Source organism: Phacochoerus africanus, chromosome 14, assembly GCF_016906955.1.
Source record: "Phacochoerus africanus isolate WHEZ1 chromosome 14, ROS_Pafr_v1, whole genome shotgun sequence".
In the NCBI taxonomy this organism is placed as follows: Eukaryota; Metazoa; Chordata; class Mammalia; order Artiodactyla; family Suidae; genus Phacochoerus; species Phacochoerus africanus.
The window spans coordinates 4584444-4608116 of NC_062557.1; the positions used below are offsets into that span (position 1 = coordinate 4584444).

General features: G+C 51.2%; 1 protein-coding gene and 1 long non-coding RNA gene across 2 annotated transcripts in view; one reads left to right on the top strand and one right to left on the bottom strand.

Annotated features, from left to right (window-relative positions):
- Window positions 1-367: 367 nt before the first annotated feature.
- On the top strand, window positions 368-21774 carry LOC125115025 (uncharacterized). The gene is made up of 4 exons (XR_007131962.1): window positions 368-666; window positions 17793-17894; window positions 20406-20953; window positions 21418-21774. It is a non-coding gene; the product is annotated as an uncharacterized LOC125115025 (long non-coding RNA).
- Window positions 17494-23673, bottom strand: part of MGAT5B (alpha-1,6-mannosylglycoprotein 6-beta-N-acetylglucosaminyltransferase B) — a 72040-nt gene continuing 65860 nt past the window's right edge. Inside the window, 3 exon segments of the mRNA XM_047758742.1 lie at window positions 17494-18996; window positions 19434-19690; window positions 20891-20965. Coding sequence (XP_047614698.1) covers window positions 18798-18996; window positions 19434-19690; window positions 20891-20965 — 531 coding nt within the window. The 3' untranslated portion in view covers window positions 17494-18797.

Consider the following 23673-nt stretch of genomic DNA (forward strand, 5'->3'; position numbering starts at 1 on the left):
CATCTGCCTTTAAATACACGACGGACCTAAAACGCAGAGAGGCAGGCCGCCCACGTTGCCATAGTGATGAGCATCCCGACAGAGTTTGAGCCCAGGGCTGTCTGATTCCAAGGCCCAGGCTCTTTGTTCTGTCCCATGAGAAAAGCCACTCTTTAAACGTAAATGCCTGTGGGAAGGTGACTAACTTGGTCCTTTTGCAGCCTAGGTAACTGGAAAGCTTTCTTTAAAAAACACCCGAAAGGAAACGACCACAAATAGCAATGTCCAGGTGAAGGCACAGCTGAGCCTGCGGGATGTGGGAACGCGCCCCCTCCCCGGGGTGGGTGTGGCCCACATTGAAGCTGGAGCTGAAAACCACCAGGTGGTCAGCATTTGAGCCCAGGCTTTAACTCTATGAGGCTGAGAGGCATTGCCAAGCCCTGCATCAAGGGGCTGGGGTGGCGACCCCACCCCAGAGGCAGGGGGCGTGGCCTGGGGATTGAGGTGGGGCAGGGCGGCCTCTTAAGAACCACAGTTTGCATGAACTGTAGAACAGGGAACACCTGCCCCAGCGCAGTTGGATGAGGAGGCTGGTCTGTCTGTGGAGGAGGCAAAACAAGGGGAGGTGCTGGCTGAGCAGTTTCCAGAATTGAGGAAGACCAAGCATCATCAGATTCAGGAAGCCCGGTGAGTCCCATAAGCCCAGGCCCTGGATACTGGTGCCAAGACACAAGCACTGGGTATCTTCTGGGCCAAGCACTGCACCAAGCACTTGGGCTGGGCGAATGTTTGTTGAACGAATAATGGGAAGAGGGGAGCAAGATGGGAAATGCGGATGACAGCTGGGAATTCCCAGTCTCTACCCTACCCTCCATCCCCACCTTCTCAGGACCCCCGAATGGTGTGGACAGGCGAGGGGTTCTGGAGGACCGGGCGGCGGGGGCACTGGGGCAAGGATACTGAGCATCCAGGGGCATCTCACCTGTGTCCCAGGGACCCTCGCCCAGCCTAGCCCCAGCCTGAAACTCCAAGAGCCAAATGCCCCATCCCACCTGAGCCCTGGGGACCCTGCTGGGGAAGACCCCTGCAAAGCTTCTGGAAGGAAGAGGTGGCCAATGGTCAGGGCTAGGCAGCCAGGGCCAGCGGGAGGTAGCTGAGAGTTGATGGGGAGAGCGAACGCTCTCTGCCCTGCTCGCTTCACACCCGACACACAGGAACGAGCTGCGTGAGTTCTCCAGAATCACGCGTCTCTTGAGCCCAATGTTCAAATTTATGCAGCAGTCGAGCCTGGGTTATATTTAGCAGAGTCAGAGGGAGGTGATCTGAAGCTGAATCCAGCAGCATCAACCTGGGAAATTGGGCTCGAGGGGCCGCCCGCCTCCCACTGGAAGTGCCTGATGCTGCTCCTGCTGCCCGCAAGCCTGTGTTTGGGGGCTTTTGTGGGAAGGAGTGGCTCCATCCACAGCCTCCCACCTCCCTGGGCACCAGGGTTCTTTTTGCCTCTGCTGGCTTTTACTGAGCCAGTGCCACGCTTTTATGAGAAAAGAGGGACTGGGCTGTGTGCTGGGGGCCGTCGGCCGGCCGGGGGCCATTCAGCGGCTGACCGAGGGGCACTGGGCTCTAGCCTCTGGGCTGGTTCCCTCCCTCTCCTGCCGTCATCTTTAAAAGCAGCAGAAATCTGGGCCCTTTTGGGTGCGTTTCCTCTGGCTGCTGCCATGAATAACCCTAAACTGGATGGCTTCAAAGCGCAGGAATGCATTGGCTCAGCATCCCGTCCTGGCGGCCAGAAGTCTGAGATGAAGGTGTCGGCCGCCCAGCCCCCTCGAGGGCGCTAGGGACCATCTTCTCTTTGCCTCTTCCGGCTCTGGCATCGCAGGCAACCTTGGTGTGACAGCATCACGCTAGTCTTTGCTCTGTCTGCATGTGGCCTGCTACCCTGTGTGTGTGTGTCCCACATTTTCCTCTTCTTAAAAGGACCCCAGTCATTGGGCTTGGGGCCCATCCTCATCTGGTGTGACGTCATCGTATCTGCATCTATAAAGACGCTTTCTTCCCAGTAACTCACACGCACAGTAGGGCTTCAACACATATTGGGGGGGGGGGGCGTGTGGCGCCATGCACTTCAACCATGACCCCTTCCATCTCATCGTCCCTCACCCCCAGCAGCTGTAGCTAGAAGGCCGGGAGCAGCTCCCCCTCAGCCTCCCCGTTCTCACCTGCCAGGAAGGGGCAGTGAGCCCCTCACACACGGAGGCAGCCCTGAGCCTTGGCCACCCTCATCTCGCGCATCGCATCCCGGTGGTACCCGCCCGAGCTCGCGTCATCCTCAGCCCCCGTGTGTGCTGGGACCACGGTCCTCGTTTCCCACAGGAGGAAACAAATGCCAAACCCAGTAAGGCCAGGGCAGCAGGTCAGGTGCCCAGATGCCACCCGGGGCCTGATTCGGCTCTTAGGAGAGCTGGGAGGGGGGTTTTCACTGCCTTCTGAGCTGGGGGCAGGCACTGCCTAAGCAGAGCCGGGGGGGGGGGGAGCCAGGGACCCTCTCCCTAGCACCGTCCTAAAGAGACCAGCCCCTGAGGATGTTGTGACCCCTTGAAATGTTATTAGGACAACATGCTGGAGGAACCAGCATGACCAGACTTAACTTGCTGGCAGAAACACCAGAGGTAAATCATGAGCCTTTTATCCTGGGACTTAGCCATGCCCTGGGCTGGTCCCCCCAGGGCTGGTCTCCCCAGGGCATGGCAAGTGTAACACGGGGGTTTGGCAGCACTTTGAGGCAGCCAAAGGCAGGGGGTGCAGCTGCGGTGCCAAGACGCTGGGAAGGTGGATCGCCAGGCCCAGGGTCCTTGGTGACCAGAAGAAACCAGGGTCGCGCGTGCCTCCCAGCCTCCGCAGGGGCCCTCTGCCATCCTGCCGCGTCCCTGGTTCTGGGCAAGCTGGTCAACAGGCCCCTGCATTCTCCGTCTTGCCCTTGATCATTCGGTTCTGCCTTGGAGCCAGCCAGGCCTGTGAGTGCTCTCGGCCTCAGGCCCAGGTGGACCAGCCTCTCCCCTCCTCACTCCCCGGCCTGGCAGCTTCCCCGGCCCTGGGCTGTAGAGAGAACTGCCTTTGGCCTGACGGCTGCAGTGGGGGCGAAGGGGGGGCAGCAAGCCTTCAAACGAAGCCTCCTCCAGCGCCCTGAATCTGAGCCCAGCCTCTGAGAGCAAAGCCGAGGAGTGGGGGGAGCAGAGGCCCCGTCCGCGCGTGATGCCGAAGCCCTGGTTCTCGCTGCTTTCACAGTAGAAACACTGGAGGAGTGTTTTGTTTTGCTTAAATTCTTTTTTTTTTGGGGGGGGGTGCTTTTTAGGGCTGCATTCATGGCAGATGGAGGTTCCCAGGCTAGGGGTTGAATCGGACCACAGCTGCGACCTACACCACAGCTCACAGCAACTCCCGATCCCCAACCCGCTGAGAGAGGCCAGGGGTCAAATCCACATCCTCATGGATACCAGTTGGACTTGTTTCCACTGCACCACCACGGGAACTCCCTTCTTTAAGTTCTGATGCCTGCCCCCCTCCCGGTGATTTCAGTGTAATTAGTCTGGGAGCAGCCTGGGTGCCCGCCAAGCCTGGGGCGGGACTTCGCCATACCTGCTTCCTCACCTGTAAGTGGGGAGGCTGACGTTGCCTTGCAGGGTGGCGATGAGGCGGGTGGTCCATGCCTACTTCAGCTGTGGGGGCGGGGAGAACCGGGGATGGCCAGCTTCAGTTTTAGGGGGGAAAGGCCCCCCAGCGTCACAGCATCTGGCCTTCTATCTGCCTGCAGTTTCCTCCCAGGACCTGACTTCTTTTCCTGCTACAAGCTGCCCCTCCTGCTTCATCTGCCAGCCCAGTCCCCCCACCCACCCACATCATTAAGATTTCAAAATAGTCTCCTGCATAAAGAACTCTTAAAACTCAACAATAAGAAAACGACCCAGTTAAAAAAAATGGGCAAAAGACCTGAACAGACACCTCAGCCAGAAGGTACACAGATGGCCAGTAAGCACATGAAAAGATGCTCATGTCATGAGGGAGTTGCGAACTAAAAATCTATGAAAAATTACTAAGCCACCACCTGGTACTCACTTGGTCTAGACTGGTGGTTTGCAACGTGTGAGCCCTGGGCCCTCAGCAGTGGCATCAGCTGAGAACTCATATCCCCAAGCCCCACCCCAGACCTAGTGAATCAGACTCTGGGGTGGGGCAGGGTGGGGTGGGGGTGACAGCAGCCTGGGGTTTAACAAGCTCAGAGTCAGGTGGTTCTGACACCTGCCAGAGTGTGAGAACTGCTGGCCTAGAACAGTTTCTCTGCCTCTGCACGCTGATGTTTTGGGTCAGGTTAGTTATGTTGGTGGGGGCTGGCTTGTACCCTGCAGGAGGTCGACCCTAATCCTGGGCCTCTACCCAGTGATTGCCAGGAGCAGGCCACCCCCTGCCCCCCGAGTGGAGACAGTCAAACATCTCCAGATGGTGCCAGTTGTCCTCTGGGGAGTTAATTGCCCCCAGCTGAGAACCTCTGGCTGGAGGAGCATCTCAAACACAGGACTATAAAACTAGGAACACACCCTGTGGCTTGGGCACCATGCTGGGCTCTGTGAGGTCATTCGATACCCACCTCACTGTTTGCAAGCTGGATGACCTTGGGCAAGTTGCTTAAACTCTCTGTGCCCCAGTTTTCTCAACTGCAAAATGGGGGTCTAATTGTACCTACCTGGCAGGACAGCTAAGCAAAGAAGAATGTAAGATGACAAACCATGTGTCAGACTCTCAGCCGGGGGTCTGACACATGCACCCTCTCCAGCATTTGTTATTTGTAGACTTTTTTTTTCTTGGCCATGTCGAAGTTCCCATGTCAGGGATCGAATCGGCACCATAGCAGCAACCCAGGCCACTGCAGTGACAACACCAGCTCCTTTACCCACTGTGCCACCAGAGAACTCCCTGTAGACTTTTTGATGATGGCTATTCTGACCTGTGTGAAGTGGTACCTCGTCATAGTTTGGATTTGCATTTCTCTAATAATTAGTGATGCTGAGCATCTTCTCATATGTCTGTTGGCCATCTGTCTTCCTTGGAGAGATGTCTATTTAGGTCTCCTGCCCGCCTGCCTGTCTGTCTGTCTTTCTCTTTTCTCTCTTTTTCTTTTTTTTGCTATCAAGCGGCACATGAAGTCCCCAAGCCAGGGATCAGATCCAAGACACAGTTGCCACCTACCCCAAAGCTATGGCAACACCAGATCCTTTAACCCACTGTGCCAGGCTGGAATCAAACCCACATCCTGGTGCTGCAGAGATATCACCGATCCTGTTGTGCCACAGGAGGAACTCCTACTTGCCCATTTTTTGATCGGCTTGTTTCTTTGATATTGAGTTGTATGAGTGGTTTGTACATTTTGGAAATTAACTCTTGTTGGTCTCATAGTTTGCAAATATTTTCTCCCAGTCTGTAGGTGGTCTTTTCATTTTGTTTACGGTTTCCTTTGCTGGGCAAAAGCTTTTAAGTTTGGTTAGGTCCCAGTTGCTAATTTTTGCTTTTATTTATATTGCCTTGGGAGACTGACCTCAGAAAACGCTGGTAGGGTTTGTGTCCGAGAGTGTTTTTGCCTATGTTCTCTTGTGGGAGTTTTATGGTGCAGTGCCTTCTGTTTAAGCCTTTAAACCACTCTGAGTTTATTTTTGTGTGATTGAAGGGTGCGCACTAACCTCGTTGATTTTACACGAAGCTGGGTACAGCCTTCCCGACTTGCTGAAGAGACTGTATTTTCTCCATTGTGTCTTCTTGACTCCCTGGGGAAGAGTAATTGCTTGCAGGTATGCGGGCTTATCTCTGGGCTCTCTATTCTGTTCCATTGGTCCACATGTCTGTTTTTGTGTCAAAATCACAGTTTTGCTTACTGTATTTTTGTGATATTGTCTGCGGTCTAGGAGGGTGATGCCCCCAGGTTTGTCCTTTTTCCTCAGGATTGCTCTGGCAGTTATGGGTGTTTTGTGGTTCTGCATACATTTTGGGATCTTTTGTTCTAGTTCTGTGAAAAACGTCATAGGTGATTTGATAGGGATTGCATTAAATCTGTAGATTACTTTGGGTAGAAAGGCCATTTTAACAGTATTAATTCTTCCAATCCAGGAGCATGGGATTTCCCTGAATCTTCTTCAGTTTCCTTTATCCGTGTTTTATAGTTCTCCGCATATAAGTCTTTTATCTCCTTGGTTGGATTTATTCCTAGGTATCTTACTTTTTTTGATGTAGTTTTTGTTTTTTTACTTTTTCTGATATTTCATTGCTAATGTAAGGAAATGCGACAGGAGTTCCCACTGTAGCACCGTGGGTTAAGAATCTGACTGCAGTGGCTAGGGTCACCGCAGAGTCACAGGATTGATCCCCAGAGTGGTGCGCTGGGTCAAGGATCTGGCGTTGCTGCAGCTGCAGCTAGGATTTTAATCCCTGACCCAGGAACTTCCACATGATGTGGGTGCAGCCAAAAAACAAAACAAAACAGTGAAACAAATTTATGTATATTTTTTAAACATTTTTCTGCCACACTTACAGCATGTGGAAGTTCCCAGGCCAGGGATTGAACCCATGCTGCAGTTGCAACCTGTGCCACAACTGTGGCAATGCCAGATAGTTAACCCACTATGCCACAAAGGAACTTCCAGATTTACGTATATTAATCATGTATCCTGCTACCTTGCAGAATTCATTTATTCTAGTAGTTTTTGTGTGGAGTCTTTAAGGGATTTCTATAGAGAAGATCATGTCATCTGTATATAATGGCAATTTTACCTCTTCCTTTCCAATTTAGATACATTTTATTTCTTTTTCTTGTCTGATTGCTGTGACTGGGATTTCCAATACTATGTTGAATAGAAGTGGTGAGAGTGGGCATCCTTGTCTTGTTCCAGAATTTAGTGGAAAGCCTTTCAGCTTTTTGCCATTGAGTATTTTGTTGGCTGTGGGTTTGCCGTAACATTGCTTTTATGATGTTGAGACATTGCTCCCTGTACACTCACTTTGGTGAATTTTTATCATGAGGGGATGTTGAATTTTATCAAATGCCTTTTCTGCACCTGGTGGGAAGATCATGCAGGTTTTGTCTTTTGATGTGGTGTATCACTTTGATTTGCATATACTGAATCGTTCTTGCAACCCTAACATGAACCCATCTTGATCATGGTGTATGATCCTTTTTTTTTTGTCTTTTTTTGTTGTTGTTGCTATTTCTTGGGCCACTCCCGCGGCATATGGAGGTTGCCAGGCTAGGGGTTGAATCGGAGCCGTAGCCACGGGCCTACGCCAGAGCCACAGCAACGCGGGATCCGAGCCGCGTCTGCAACCTACACCACAGCTCACGGCAACACTGGATCCTTAACCCACTGAGCGAGGCCAGGGATCAAACAGCAACCTCATGGTTCCTAGTTGGATTCATTTCCTCTGCGCCATGATGGGAACTCCTCCCAAATTATGTTTCTTCTTAATTTTGGCAGGCTGTATGTTGCTAGAATCGTCCATGTCTTCTAGGTTGTCCAACTTGTTTGCATGTAACTGTTCACAGTTGGCGTTCCTGTCGTGGCACAGCGGAAACAAATCCAACAAGAACCATGAGGTTGCAGGTTCGATCTCTGGGCTTGCTCAGTGAGTTAAGGATACGGCATTGCCATGCACTGTGGTGTAGGTCACAGATGCGGCTCAGATCTGGCATTGCTGTGGCTGTGGTGTAGGCCAGCAGCTGTAGCTCCTATTAGACCCCTATCCTGGGAACCTCCATATGCTGTGGGTGCAGCCCTAAAAGGGAAAAAAAAACCTGTTCACAGTAATATGAATTTTCTGTATTTCTGCAGGATTATTTGTTATTTCCCCTCTTTCATTTATTTTTTAAATTGGGTCCTCTCTCTTTTCTTCTTGGTTAGCCTGGCTAGAGGTTTGTCCATATAGTTTATCCTATCAAAAACAAAAACGGCTCTTGGTTTTTTTGGACTTTTCCATTGTATTTTAAAAATCTTTATTTCATTTATATCCTCTCTGATCTTTATTATTTCCTTCCTTCTACTGACTTTGGGTTTATTTGTTCTTTTTCTAGTTCTTTTAGGTGGTAGGTTAGGTTGAGATTTTTCTTGTTTCTTAAGGAAGGCCTGTATCATGATGAACTTCCCTCAATAATTGCTTTTGCAAGAAAAACATTTAAAAAAAATTTTTAAAGAGTTCCCGTTAGGGTTCAGTGAGTTAAGAACCTGACTAGTATCCATGAGGATGTGGGTTCAATCCCTGGCCTTGCTCAGTGGGTTAAGGATCCGGCATTGCTGTAAGCTATGGCATAGGTTGCAGATGTGGCTCAGATCCTGCATGGCTGTGGTTGTGGTATAGGCTGGCAGCTGCTGCTCCAATTTGACCCCTAGCCTGGGACCTTCCATGTGCCACAGGTGCAGCCCTAAAAAGAAAACAGAAAAATAGAAAAATAATTTCTCTTGTTGCATCCCATAGCTTTTACAGGCTTGTGGGATTTTTGCTTGTTTGTTTGTTTTTGGCCACAACTATGGCATGTGGAAATTCCTGGGTTAGGGGTCAAACCCACACAACAGTAACCAGAGCCACAGCAGTGACATAGCAGGATCCTTAACCCACCAAGTCACCAGGGAACTCCTTTAAGGTTGTGTTTTCATTGTCTTTTGTCTCAAAGTTTTTTTGTTTTATTTTTAATTTATTTTACTTTATTTTATTTTATTTATTTATTTATTTATTTATTTATTTAGTCTTTTTGCCATTTCTTGGGCTGCTCCCGCGGCATGTGGAGATTCCCAGGCTAGGGGTCCAATCGGAGCTGTAGCCACCGGCCTACGCCAGAGCCACAGCAACGCGGGATCCGAGCCGCATCTGCAACCTACACCACAGCTCACGGCAACGCCGGATCGTTAACCCACTGAGCAAGGGCAGGGACCAAACCCGCAACCTCATGGTTCCTAGTCGGATTCGTTAACCACTGCGCCACGATGGGAACTTCAAAGTTTTTTTGTTTTTTTTTGTTTTGTCTTTTCATCTTTTCTAGGGCCGCACCTGCGGCATATGGAGGTTCGCAGGCTAGGGGTCCAATCAGCTGTAGCCGCTGGCCTATCCCACAGCCACAGCAACATGGGATCTGAGCCACATCTGTGACCTATACCACAGCTCACGGCAACACCAGATCCTTAACCCACTGAGCAAGGCTAGGGATTGAACCCACGACCTCATGGTTCCTAGTCAGATTCGTTAACCACTGAGCCAAAACGGGAACTCCTCAAGGTATTTTCTGATTTCCTCTTTGATTTCATCATTGACCCATTGAGGTTTTTTTAGTAGTATGTTGTTTAATTTTCATGTAATCATTATTTGTTCTTGTTTTCTTTTCTGTGACTGATTTCTAGTTTCATGCTAGTGTGGTCAGAAAAGATGCTTGAAATAATTTCCACCTTCTTAAATTTGTTGAGATTTATTTTGTGTCCTAGTTTGTAGTCTATCTTAGAGAATGTTCCACGCACACTTCAAAAGAATGTGTATTCTGGTTTTTGTTTTTGTTTTTTAATATAGTGCCCTGTAGATATCAATTAAGTCCAACTGTTTCATTTTGTCATTTAGGATATCTGTTGTCTTATTGATTTTCTATCTGGACGATCTGTCCATTGATGTCAGTGGGGTGTTAAGGTCTCCTACTACCATTGTATTCCTGACAATTTCTCCCTTAATGTCTGTCAGTATTTTATATATTTAGGTGCTCCTATATTGGGTGCATATGTGTTAAGGGAATGTAATATCTTCTTGTGTTGATCCCTTTATCATTATACAATGTCCTTTGTCTTTCTTTATGAACTTTGTTTTAAAGTCTATTTTTGTCTGATATGAGTTTGCTTTCCCTGCTTTCTTGCCATTTCTGTTTGCATGAAATATATTTTTCCACCCCCTCACTTTCAGTGTGTATGTTTTTCAGCCTAAAGTGAGTACTTTGTAGGTAGCATATTATAGGTTATGTGTTCTGTCTTTTTTTTTAAGGGCTGCATCTGTGGTATATGGAACTTCCCAGACTAGAGGTTGAATGGGAGCTGGAGCTGCTGGCCTAGACCACAGCAACACCAGATCTAAGCCACATCTGTGACCTTTGTCACAGCTTGTGGCAACGCTAGGTCCTTAACCCACTGAGCCAGGCCAGGAATCGAACCCCCATCCTCATGGATACTGGTCAGGTTCTTAACACACTGAGCCACAATGGCAACCCCAGTTCTGCTTTTTTTATACAATCTGCAGGTCTCTCTCTCTTTTTTTTATGGCCACACCCATGGCACATGGAAGTTCCCAGGCAGGGATTGAACCCAAGCCTCTGCAGTGACCCAAGTCTCCTGCAGTAGGATACTTAACCTACTGCACCACAGCAGGAACTCCCACTCTATGTCTTTTGATTGGAGTATTTAGTCCATTGACATTTAAATTATTGTTAAGTATGTATTTATTTCCATTAAAAATTGTTTTATTGTTTTAGGGCCACACCTGTGGCATATGGAGGTTCCCAGGCTAGGGATTGAATTGGAGCTACAGCTGCCAGTCTATACCACACTGCACAGCAAAGGGGTCTGAGCTGCATCTGCAACCTACACCACAGCTTGCAGTAATGCTGGATCCTTAACCCACTGAGTGGGGCCAGGGATCAAACCTGCATGCTCATGGCATATTAGTTGGGTTGGTTACTACTGAGCCACAACAGCAACTCCTATTTCCATTAAAATTTTGTTTTAATAAACTGTCAATTTCTGCTGTACAGCAAAGTGATCCAGTTATACACATATACATACATTCTTTTTCTCATATTATCTTCTATCATGTTCTATAACAACTGATTGAATACAGTTCCCTGTGCTATAAAGCAGGACTTCACTGCTTATCCATTCTAAATATGATAGTTTGCATCTACTAACCCCAAACTCCCTCCCCCTCAGCAGTCACAAGTCTGTTCTCTATGTCTATAAGTTTCTGTTCTGTAGATAGGTTCATCTGTGCCATATTTTAGATTCCACATATAAGTGATATCATATGATATTTGTCTCTTTCTGACTTAGTATGAGAATCTCTAGTTCCAGCTATGTTGCTATAAATGGCATTATTTCATTCTTTTTTATGGCTGAGTAGTATTCCATTGCATATATGTACGTCTTCTTAATGCATTCATCTGTCAATGGATATTTAGGTTGTTTCCACATCTTGGCTATTGTGAAAGGTATTGCTATAAGCATAGGGGTGCATGTATCTTTTTCAAACTTTTGTCCAGATATATTCCCAGGAGTGGGATTGCTAGATCATATGGTGGTTCCATATTTAGTTTTCTAAGAAACCTTCATACTGTTTTCCATAGTGGTTGTACCAATTTACATTCCTATCAACAGCATAGGAAGGTTCCCTTTTCCCCACACCCTCTCCAGCATTTGTTGTTTGTATACTTATTAATGATAACCATTCTGACCAGTGTGAGGTGGTACCTCATTGTAGTTTTGATTTGCATTTCTCTCTCTTTTTTTTTTTTTTTTGTCTTTTTGCTATTTCTTTGGGCCACTCTCGTGGCATATGGAGGTTCCCAGGCTAGGGGTCTAATCGGAGCTGTAGCTGCCAGCCTACACCAGAGCCACAGCAACTCGGGACCCGAGCCGCGTCTGTGACCTACACCACAGCTCATGGCAACGCCGGATCGTTAACCCACTGAGCAAGGGCAGGGACCAAACCCGCAACCTCATGGTTCCTAGTTGGATTCGTTAACCACTGAGCCACGACGGGAACTCCTGATTTGCATTTCTCTAATAGTGATGTTGAACATTTTTTCATGTGCCTATTGGCCATCTGTATGTCTTCTTTGGAGAAACATCTATTCAGGTCTTCTGCCCATTTTCCAATTGGGTTGTTTTTTGTTGAGTTGTATGAGTTGTTTTTATATTTTGGAGATTAAGCCCTTGTTGGTTGCATCATTGGCAAATTTTTTCTCCCATTCCACTGGTTGTCTTTTTGTTGTTTTTTGTTTGTTTGTTTTTATAGTTTACTTTGCTGTGCAAAAACTCGTCAGTTTGAATAGGTCCCACTGGGTTTTTTGTTGTTGTTGTTGTTGTTGTTTTGTTTTGATTTCTATTGCCTTGGGAGACTGATCTAAGAAAACATTTGTAAGGTTGATGTCAGAGAATGTTTTGCTTATGTTCTCTTCTAGCAGTTTTTTTTTTTGTCTTTTTGCCATTTTTCTTGGGCCACTCCCGTGGCATATGGAGGTTCCCAGGCTAGGGGTCCAATCGGAGCTGTAGCCACTGGCCTAGGCCAGAGCCACAGCAACGCAGGATCCTCAGGAACCTCATGGTTCCTAGTCGGATTCGTTAACCACTGCGCCACGACGGGAACTCCCTCTTCTAGCAGTTTTATACTATCATGTCTTATGTTTACATCTTTAAGCCATTTTGAGTTTATTTTTGTGCGTGATGTGAGGGTGTGTTCTAATTTTATTGATTTACATGCAGCTGTCCGTTTTCCCATCACCACTTGCTGAAGAGACTGCCTTTTTCCCATTTTATATTCTTGCCTCCTTTGTTGAAGATTAATTGACCATAGGTATCTGGGTTTATTTCTGGATTCTCGATTCTGTTCCATTGATCTGTATGTCTATTTTTGTACGAGTCTTGATTACTGTAGCTTTGTAATATTGTCTGAAGTCTGAGAGGGTTGTGCTTCCTTCTTGGTGTTTTTTTTCCCCTCAGGATTGCTTTGGCAATTCTGGGTGCTTTATGGTTCCATATAAATTTTTAGACTTGTTCTAATTCTGTGAAAAATGTCATGGGTAATTTGATAGGGATTGCTTTAGGTAGTATAGCCATTTTAATGATATTAATTTTTCCAATCCAGGAGCATAGAATATCTTTTCATTCCTTTGAATTCTTTTTAATTTCCTTGATTAATGTTTATAGTTCTCAGCGTATAAGTCTTTTACCTCCTTGGTCAGGTTTATCTGTAGGTGTTTAATTTGGGGGAGCACAACTTATTTATTTAACTTTTTTAAGGCCACACCCTTAGCATATGGAAGTTCCCAGGCTAGGGGTCAAATCAGAGCTACAGCTGCTGGCCTACACCACAGCCACAGCAATGCAGGATGCAAGTCACATCTGCGACCTACTCTGCAGCTCATGGCAACACCAGATCCTTAACCCACTGAGTGGGGCCGGGGATTGAACCTGCATCCTCATGGATGCTAGCTGGATTCATTTCCACTGCACCACAGCAGGAACTCCTAGGGTGCAATTTTTAAAAATACTGCATTTTTATATTCCTTTCCTAATATTTCATTATTTGTACACAGAAATTCAACCAATTTCTGAATGTTAATCTTGTGTCCTACTACTTTTACAGAATTCGTTGATCAGTTTGAGGAGTTTTTGTGTGGAGTCCTTAGGGTTTTCTATACATAGTATCCTGTCATCTGCATAGAGTGACAGTTTTACCTCTTCTCTTCCAATTTGGATACAATTTCTTTCTTTTGTTTGTCTGACTGTTACAGCTAGGACTTCCAATACTAGGTTAAATTAAAGTGGTGAGAGTGGGCATCTTCATCTTATTCCAGATTTTAGTGGGAAGGTTTATCAGCTTTTCTCCATAGAGTATTATATTGGCTGTGCGTTTGTCATAAACGGCTTTATTTTGTTGAGATATGTTCCCTCTATACCCACTTTTTATCATGAATGGATGTTGGATTTTGTCAAGTGCTTTTTCTGCATCTATTGAGATGTTCATGTGGTTTTTGTCTTTTCTTCTGTTAATGTGGTGTATAATGCTGATTGATTTGTGTATGTTGAACCATCCTTGTGAACTTGGGATGAATCCCACTTGGTTGTGATATATATTTTTTCTGTGTTGTTGGATTCAGTTGGCTAAACTTCTGTTGAGAATTTTTGCATCTATATTCATCAAAGATGATTAGCCTATAATTTTCTTTTTTGGTAGTATCTTTGTCTGATTTTGGTTTTAGAGTGACAGCAGCTTCACAGAATGTCTTTGGGAGTATTCCTTTTTCTTCAAACTTTTGGAAAAGTTTAAGAAGGACCCAAGCCACTGCAGTAGGATTCCTAACCCACTGCAGCAGGAACTCCTACTCTAGGTCTTTTGATTGGGGTATTTAGTCCATTGACATTTAAAGTAATTATTGATAAGTATGTATTTATTTCCATTTAAAAATTTTTTTCCAGTTGACTTGGTATTTCCTCTTTGTTCCTTTATTCTTTGTGTTTTTCCTTTAGTGGCTTGTTGGTTCTCTTTTGCGTTATGTTTGAGTTTCTTTGTTTTTGGTTTTTGTGATGGTTTGCAAGCATGTCAACCCATAACCATTTCTACTTGTTTTAGACTGATAGTCATAGGGGGGTTCAAACACATTCTATAAGATCTATATTTTTTACTCCCCTCCCCAACATTTTGTGATTTCCATGTCCTATTTTGCATCTTCATGTTTATCCTTTTGCTCTTAATTGTAGTTATGACTGCTTTTACAAATTTTTTGATTGTTTTTAAATCTAGGTACTGGCTTACTTAAGTGATCTTCAGTCCTTTCATATATTTGCCTTTCCCTTGATGCTTTTCTATTTCAATAAGATCTTTCACTATTTCTTTTAGGTTAGGTTTAGTATTGCTCTGTTCTTTTAGTTTTTGCTTGTCTGAGAAATGCTTAGTTTATCTATTCTAAAGGATAATCTTGCTAGGTTGCAGATTTTCCCCTTTCAGGACTTTGAACGTATCATGCCACTCCCTTCTGGCCTGCAATGCTTCCGTAGAGAAATCAGCTGATAACCTCATGGGGGTTCCCTTGTCACTGACTTTGGTTTTTATCTTGCTACCTTTAGAATCCTCTCTTTAACTTTTCCCATTGTAATCATGATATGTCTTAGTTTGGCTTCATCTTATTTGGGACCCTCTGTACTTCCCTGTATCTGGATACCCGTTTCCTTCTTTAAGTTTGGGGAGTTTTCAGCCATAATTTCTTCAAAAATACGTTCAGTCCTTTTTTCTCTTTCTTCTTCTGGAACCCCAATTATGCATAGGTTGGCCTGCTTTATAGTATCCCATAGAGATCTATGTTGCTTTCATGTCTCTCATTTAATCTGCTGTTCTGATTGGGTGATTTCCATCATTCTATTGTCCAGATGACTTATTTGTTCTTCTGCATTATTTAGTTTGCTATGCGTTGCCTTAAGCTCAGTTTTTACCTTGGCAATTGAGTTGTCTGATTTTGATGGGTTCTTCTTTACAGTTTCTAGTTCCTTGTTACAGTGATCTGCATCTCTGTTGATAGTCTTCTCAATTCCTTTAGCGTTTTTATTACCTCCTTTTTGAACTTGGGTTCTGGTAGAGTGAAGAAGGGCTTCATGGTTCTTTCAGAGGATTTCTCTGTTCTTTTCATTGGGAGTAGATCCTCTGCTTTGTTATTTTATTAATTGGGAGTAGAATCTCTGCTTTTTATTTTATTGAAAGTCTGTTTTTGTGAATTTAGGAGAAAGTTATCTATTGTGGTCTTGAAAGGCTGTTTTTATTGAGTGACCCTGTGTAGACTGAGTCCAGTATTTTGGGTGTGAGGGCTGTTCTTGGTATGCAAACCTGCTCCATCTTTCCTCAGGGTGTGCTGGCCATTGCCCTTTGATAGTGTGTTTGGTGGTGTGGTGACCAGATCGAGTACTGAATGGGGCCTCCTCTTTGCTCTGTGGTTGTCAGAGCCCGGTTGGGGACAGGATATGCTCCCGAGATGCTGGAGTAGAAGCCACCCTCTCCAGCTCTAAGATGCAGTGTGATATAGGCAGGACTTGAGCACTGCCACTGGGGAAGAAACCCCTGTGTATGCCTCCCCAGGAGTGTCCACAGGAGATGTGCAATTCTGTGATGCCTTCTGCCACCCTGTGTGTGCACCAACTGAGTCTGCTGCTGCAGGACCTGCCCTTGAACCTGTCCCAGCCCAAGGGAGCGCTGACAATGGGCTCAGATGTTAGCCCCACCCCTGCAGGGTATGTACTTACAAAGCCATACCCTGCCGTGAGCATGCCAACAGCAGGGATCCAATGGCAGACTCACAACCGGTCATACACACTGATTATGTGGCTGCTATGGAGGACCTGCACCCTGACTTGGGTGCATTAACAATGGCATCCCACATCTGGCGCAGTGGAAATGAATCTAACCAGCATCCATGAGGACACAGGTTCGATTCCTGACCTCGCTCAGTAGGTTAAGGATCCGGCATTGCCATGAGCTGTGGTATAGGTCACAGATACAGCTTGGATCAGGCATTGCTGTGGCTGTGGTGTAGGCTGGGAGCTGTAGCTCCAATTAGACCCCTAGCCTGGGAACTCCATTAAAAAATAAATAAATAAATAAATGGCATCCCAGACCACACTTCAGGCCCTTTGGGTTGTTTTTGTGTAGCTAAATCGAGTCTTCTCCCCAGGTCTGTCGGCTAAAGCCTCAACCCCTGCATGTAGTAGCAGGTGCGTGTTTCGGGGCAAGAAGCATGGTGACATGGCAGCTGTCAGTGCTGGCCTCTCTCTGTCCTGCCTGGCAGCAAGCCAGCACATGCGCACTCCTCTCCAGCAATATCCAGGCCGCTCCAGCTCTCCATCTGCCCCCGTGGGCCTCCCAACAGCGAAGGGAGTTCCCAGGCAAGAGACTCTTTCCTTGTTCACAGCCCCATCCCAGGGGTGCAGGTCCCACCCCAATTCCCCTTTTCTTTCTATCCTACCTGGTCACGTGGGGATCTTTCCTGCCACTTAGGTTGCAAAAGAGATCCTTGGCCAGCTCTTGGTTGGTTTGCTGTGAGAATTCCTCCATAGGTAGATGTATTTTTGATGTGTTTGTGGGGGGAGGTGAGTCCACGTCCTTCTGCTCCACCAACTTCATCTTCCTCCCCTAGCGAGACGTCTTTTCAGGCTCAGGCTCAGGCTCTCTTCAAGTTGCACTTATGGGAGTTCCCACTGTGGCTCAGTGGTTTAAGAACCTGGCGCAGTATCCACGAGGGTTCGATCTCTGGCCTCCCTCAGTGGTTTAAGGATCCAGCATTGCTGCGTGCTGCAGCAGAGGTCACAGACGTGGCTCAGATCCCGCGTGGTGTAGGCCGGCAGCTGCAGCTCCCATTTGACCGCTGGCGCAGGAACTTCCATGTGCCATGGGTGCAGCTGTAAAAAGAAAAAAAAAAAAAACTGCATTTATGTTCTCAGCCCTCACACTGAACACAGCCCCGCAGAGGTCAACCCCAGGTAAACAGACCTAAGCACCTGGCAAGCAGGGCCCTGGCATCACAGTGCCGGGGCAGTGGGAGGGGCCCGCGGGTCTCTGGCACCCAGGGGCTTCCTTTGGGCTGACAAAGTGACCATGTGGACCTGGGGGCCCCAGAAGGCCACTCCCCGCCCTGGGTGTTCACACCCCCTCACTCCTCCAGGAAAAAAACGAGAAATAGCACAGCTCCTCCTCTGCACCTCACATCCCAATAAAATATTTATTATTTCAAGAAATAAATCTTTAAAAAAAGAGAGAGAGAAAAGAGTGTCTCTATTGCTTTCCCCCGACAGGTCAGGTCCTTGGTGACTTGGGAGCGGCCGAATGAGGCCTCAACCTCGAGGCCCACAGCAGGGCTAGGCCTTCTCTCTGGACTCAGGGCTGCCTCCCTGGGGTGGAGGGCGGGCCTAGGTGGGTGGGGTGGGGCTGCCAGGAGGGGAGCGGGATCACCAACTGGGGAGGGGTGGCAGTGTTTCTAAAGGCCTGATTTCTCTCTTCAGGCAGGCTTGGGGCCAAAGGGAAGACATGCCACACGGACGGACGGACGGATGGATGGGCAGGCGGCTGCATCCAGCGTGATCTGAGGCTCGAGGAAGCTGGAGGTAGGGGCGTGGACGCAGCGCTGATGGGGTGGGGGCTGCGTGGGGGTAGCAGGCCTGGGCAGCCAGGAACTGGGCCAGGTGTGCTCTGGGGCTAAGTCTCCGTCCCAAGCCTACCGAAGATGCTGGGGGGTCGGGCGGGGCGTGGATTCTAGATCCTGTTCTCAGAGGCTGGGGATGGGGGGAGACTGAGGCTTTGGCGACAAATCCACAGTCTGGAGTTGCAGTCATGCTGGGATAGGTTTCAGGAAATGCCCTAAGTGAAGAGAGTTGGACAAGCAAGAGAGGAAACGATTCAACCCAGGGTCTACGTGGCCCCTGCAACCCTAACTGTGATCAGGTCCCCAAGTGTATGTGGGGGGGGTGGGTTTGGAAAAGTGGGAGGGTGGGGCCAAGAGGAGGTATGAGCAGGGTCCCCCAACCTAGCCTTCCCCTAGCCCCCTCCCCAAACAACTCCAGAGGGACAAGTCTGACCCCTCGTGCATCTCTCCCCACCCCTGGACCTTTCAGCAGGCCATCTGCTCCTTCTGTCATACACCCGAGGCCTCCCCCTCGGCCCAAGAAGGACCAGGGCCCTCTCTCTACCTGGTCCAGGTCTGGCCTTGCACAAAGCAAGGGGTCCCCGAGCACCTGCTCCTGGGCCAACCTCTGACCAGCCCCATGGCTGCTTGGCCACCATGGTGCCAGGAGCCCTCGGGCTGAGAACGAGAAGCCGGCTGAGGGTGGGCACTGGTCACTCGGCAGCGATGCCCCCTCCCCAGCCCGATGCACCTGTCTGCCCTGCCCACTTGCCAGCCCAGGAAGGGGGCTCCGGCCTGAGGGCATTGGTGGGGGAGCAGGTCGCTGGAGCTCGGAATCTGCTGGTGCTTTCTCCTGTGGCAGCGAGGGCCAGCTGGGTGGGCGCCCTCACAGACAGTCCTGGCACAAGGCCACCTGGCCCTTGCGGAAGTCTCGGCAGGGACAGAGGCGGCGGTACTTGGTGCTGGCACCGGCACAGCTGAAGAGCAGAGGCTCCTTCTGCAGGAAGCACTCCTGGCCGGGCTGGGCGAAGGCCGGGTACAGGTGGTTCATCTCCGACTCGGTGCTGTCACAGGGCACCTGCAGCCTAGGTGGGCGGCATAGGAGGCGGTCCCTCAGCGGGCGGGGCGGGCACTGCCCCTCCCCTTCCACACCCAGAGGATTGTTCTAGGAGGTGCCAGGATAAACCTGGGCTGCAGCTCCTTTTCCACCTGCTATGAGAGGAGAGTGGCCAGGAGGGCGAGAGCCACCAGCTGACCCCCCAGGAGGAAGTCTGGGCAGCTTTGGAGGCCTGGACCTAGACGATGCCCGGACAGGTTGGGCAGGGGGTTTCCCCTAATGGTTTAGGGCAGAGGCTTTGCCAAGAGTGTGGCAGCTGTGAGGTGAACCCCTGCCCGGAAGGTCCCTTCTGGATCCTTCCTGATTCTCGGGAACGTTCAACGGCCCCCACTGCTGGCAGGGCCGGGCAAGGTGGTTAAGGGAGTGAGGAGCTAGAGGGGATTGGGCAGGGCCAGGGCTTCTTACTTCTGGAAGGCGTCCTGGCTGTTGAGCAGAGGGAAGAAGGAAGGCTCGCAGACCAGCCCGTGGTCCAGGCAGGCGTCCGTGCAGGCCCTCCCAGCGGCGGCCAGCCAGGCCCGGAGGGAGCGCGCTGGGGGCCAGGCCCCCGGGGCCAGGCTGGCGTTGCGGGCCCACTGAAGGTGGGTGGCATTGGGGGCCAGGACGAAGGGGCTCCGTGGGGCTCGGGCCCCTGGCAGGGCAGGGCCTGGGGCTGCACAGAAGTCCTGCCAGGAAGGAAACAGGGTGAGAAGGGGAAATGGACACAGGTGCTGCCGGCTGGCACCTGGGGGCATGGCCGTGCCCTTAGAGTTTACTCAACGCAGGCAGCCCTCGGGCATCTCCTTCACTCCCAGCCCCAGGTACTGATATGGCTCAGCTATTTGATGGAAGAGAGGCTCAGAGAGGTCAAGGAACCTGCCCTTGGCCTCACAGCTGGACGGCGGAGGCGGGATCTGAACCAGGGCCTGTCTGCGTGCCTTCTACACCCCACGGTGGGAACAGGGGCGGGCTGGCCGGCGGGGCTCCCCCTGCACAGGTCAGCTCCAGCGCCAGGCGGGGCCCGGCCCATGCTTTTCTGAGTCTCATCCTGATGTCTCTTAGGGATGGGATAGGAGCCCAGGGCCTGGCCCTCCCTGGGGGGGGCCTCGGTGTCCCCATCTGTAAAGTGACAGAGTAGAAGCATCCTCTCAGCCCCCAGTGGTCATAGGGCACGGGGTGGGGGGCAAGGTACAGACCAAGGCCACAGACACTCTGAACATCTCAGTTACAAACCAACCTCCCTGGGGGCCCACAGCCCTGACGAGCCCTGAAGCTGTTTTCCTGGCATCACCCAGACACACGTGGAGCCTGGAGAGAGGGGCTCTGCTGGGCCCCCTATGGGGACACGGGCTTCCCTCCTTCCCACTCAAGCGTTTGGGGGGTTTTTTAATGTCTTTTTAGGGCTGCACCCATGGCCTATGGAAGTTCCCAGGCTAGGAGTGGAATCAGAGCCGCAGCTGCCAGCCTACACCACAGCCACAGCCGCCAGATCCAAGCCACGTCTGCGATCTACCCGACAACTCACGACGAGGCCAGGGATCAAACCTGAGTCCTCAGGGATACTAGTTGGGCTCGTTACCACTGAGCCACAGAGGGAACTCCCTCGCTTGTTAAACTTTTAAACAACTGTTCAATAAACATGAACAAAGTCTGTGCTTGCGGGCTGTTATGGAGCTAAGGCTCTAGCGCTGGGGGCCCTGGGCAGGGGCACCTCAGGCCGGGTCTCGGAGCAGTCATGCTGGCCCAGCTCTTCTCCAACCCCCCAGGGAGGGAAACAGACTGGAGAAGACCCTGGCAGGAGAGTGGACACGGCGCCGCAGGCAGAGGCGGGGTCCTCACTGAAGCCGGCTGGGGCCCCAGAGGCAGAGAGCGGGGGACCCACCTACCTGGTGCTGGATGTAGGCGTGGATGCGCTCCAGCATCCCCTCACACGTGTACTCGTAGGGCAGGTAAGGGTCTACCTGTGGGAGAGACGGGCAGACACATGGGGCCGGAGCCGCCTCGGGCCTCCCAGACCTGGCTGCGGGAGCCTCTGCCTGCTGGGCATTGGGGGGAGAGATCCAGGGGCCTTTCACGTCCGACGTGCAGGGAGCCGAACGCGCCCTCCACGGATGCCTCGTTCTCAGTGCTCCCTCCAGGGGTGCTCCCTGGCCCCCTCCTGGCCACGCTGAACGTCTCTCCTTTCCATAAAGCTCGGGGTTCCATCCCCTCCTGAGCTGCGATGCCTGCTCTTCCCCAGCAATCCCTGGATCCCTCCTCCCTCTGAGGCGCCACCTCCTCCAGGAAGTAGACCCCGAGTGCCACCCCCCCCACCTTTGAAAGGATCGCTTGCCTTCACCCCCACCCCAGACTTCCCCTGATGCAGAATCAGCTCTTGTGTCATCATTTCTGATTTGTCCTTCGTCCCCCTCAGATGATGAGACACTTGTGGGCTCTGGGACCATGACTTGTTCACTACTGAATCCCTGGTGCCTGGCACAGGGTCTGGAAAACAGTGGCCACTCAGGAAATAGTCCTGGAATGAAAAGGCACCCCCAGCTCTGCCTGCGTCCTGCCCAAGATGCGGACAGAAACAAAGGGCGTCTCCTAGCCTGATGGCATGAGATGACAGCTGCGAAGCTTCCTGCCCAGACCACGTACCTGGGGGCCACATGAGACAGGCACCCCCAGATGGAGGCCACATACCGCCAGTCTAAATAGCAGAGTTGTGAAGCAGCCCACGCCGGGGGCGGATGGGAGCAGACGGATTGAGGAGCAAGGGGAATCGAGAGAAGAGGTGAGTGGGTCCCCCAGCTCCTCTCCAGTCTTCTCACCTGCCCCCCCCCCCCCCCCGTTTACGTCAACACTCGGTGGCCCAGCACACAGCCACCTTGGAGGAACCATCAGCCAGGTGGGCAGTCCAACCCAGACTCAGAGAAAGGTCTGTTTTAGCCGTCGACACCCCCCCACCGACCCCGGCCCACTCCCCAATGCGTGTGTGTTGACACCACGCCCAGCCCAGCCCACCTGCCAGTGACATTTTCCTGCCAGCAGCTCCAGAATCAGGAAGTCTCGGAGCAGGAGGGAGATCCTGCAGGTCGGCCCTCCTTTCCCATCAGAGACGGGTGGTGTCAGGGTCCCACCAGCCTGTGCCGGCTCCTGACTCCTCAGCCCCCACCACGAGGGGCTGGAGGCCCGTCCTGGGTCCTCTGGCCAAGGGCACATCCCCTGATACTCAAGTTGAGGAGCGTCTCAGGGAAGCAGCAGCTGCTACCAGGACTGACTCTCGGGACAAGACGCCCACCCATCTGACCTTGGCCGTGGTTCTGACTCCCCCGGCCCTGGGAGCAGGTGTTCTTAATCCCAGGGCTGTTCCGGAGGCCCAGAGAACCCCCAGGTCCACATCCAGCCACCACCTCAGCCACACCAACCAGCCAGTCCCAACCCCAGCTGACCACCACCAAGGCCCCGGCTGCCAGCCGCTGCAGCACCAGCTTGAGGCCCTGGTTATAAATAAAACTCCCTGGAGAAGAGATTTCCCCTCCAAACGTCACTCTGCCTGCTCCTGGTAGCAGCAGAATCATCCCCCTGGTGGTTTGAAGCCCATCACGGGGTGATTCAAAGCCCCCCCCCCCCCTGCTCCTGGTAGCAGCAAATCATCCCCCTGGTGGTTTGGAGCCTGACAGGTGGTGATTCAAAGGCGCCCCGTGCGAGGGGCACACTCGCAGCATCCATATCCCACCTGCCAAGAATCTCCCACCGGGGAAGCCAGCCTGGAAATCACCCCCATTAGACCTAATTACTAGTGTGCACGAAGATCAGGCTCCACAGAATGGAAGGTTCTGGCCCTGCCAGAATCACCGGCCTGGGATAATGAGAGCGGGAGGGGGCCAGGGAGCAGGCGCAGCATCTCTCCCTTCCCCTGCCTCGCCCCGCCCCCTCCCCAGCCCCTCCCCTCCCCCTTCCCTGCCTCGCCCCGCCCCCTCCCGCCCCTCCCCTCCCCGCCTCACGCCCGCCCCGCCCCCCTCCCTCGCCCGCCCCCTCCCCAGCCCCTCCCCTCCCCCTCCCCTGCCTCGCCCCGCCCCCGCCCGCCCCTCCCTCTCCCCCTCCCCTGCCTCGCCCCGCCCCCTCCCCAGCCCCTCCCCTCCCCGGCCTCGCCCCGCCCCCTCCCCTCCCCTCCCCCTTCCCTGCCTCGCCCCGCCCCTGCCCGCCCCTCCCTCTCCTCCTCCCCCCTTCCCTGCCTCGCCCGCCCCCTCCCCTCCCCTCTTTTCTCCTCAAATGGCCTCACCGCAGCCAGAGAGATGCCTGAAGGGCAAACCCACCGAGGCTGAGAGACTGAAAAGGGGTCCCCACCTGGAGCCTCCTAGGCTGCTGGTTGGGTGCGGACAGCGGGGCTGGTGCCTCAGGTCCCCCTCACGGCCTCCCCCTCCTGTCAAAGGCCTGGTGACAGTGGTCCTCCTCCCCTCGCTCAGCTCCTGCCAGCTGTTCCTAAGTCAGTTTTCTAAAATAGGATTATCGGAGTTCCCCAGGGTGCTTGTTTAAAATGCAAACTCCTGAGTTCCCACTGTAGCACAGTGGTTTAAGAACCTGACTGCAGGGGTGCCGGTTTGATCCCCAGCCCCGAGAAGTGGGTTAAAGAATCACAGATGCAACTCAGATTCTGGCCCCGGCCCGGGGAACTTCCATGTGT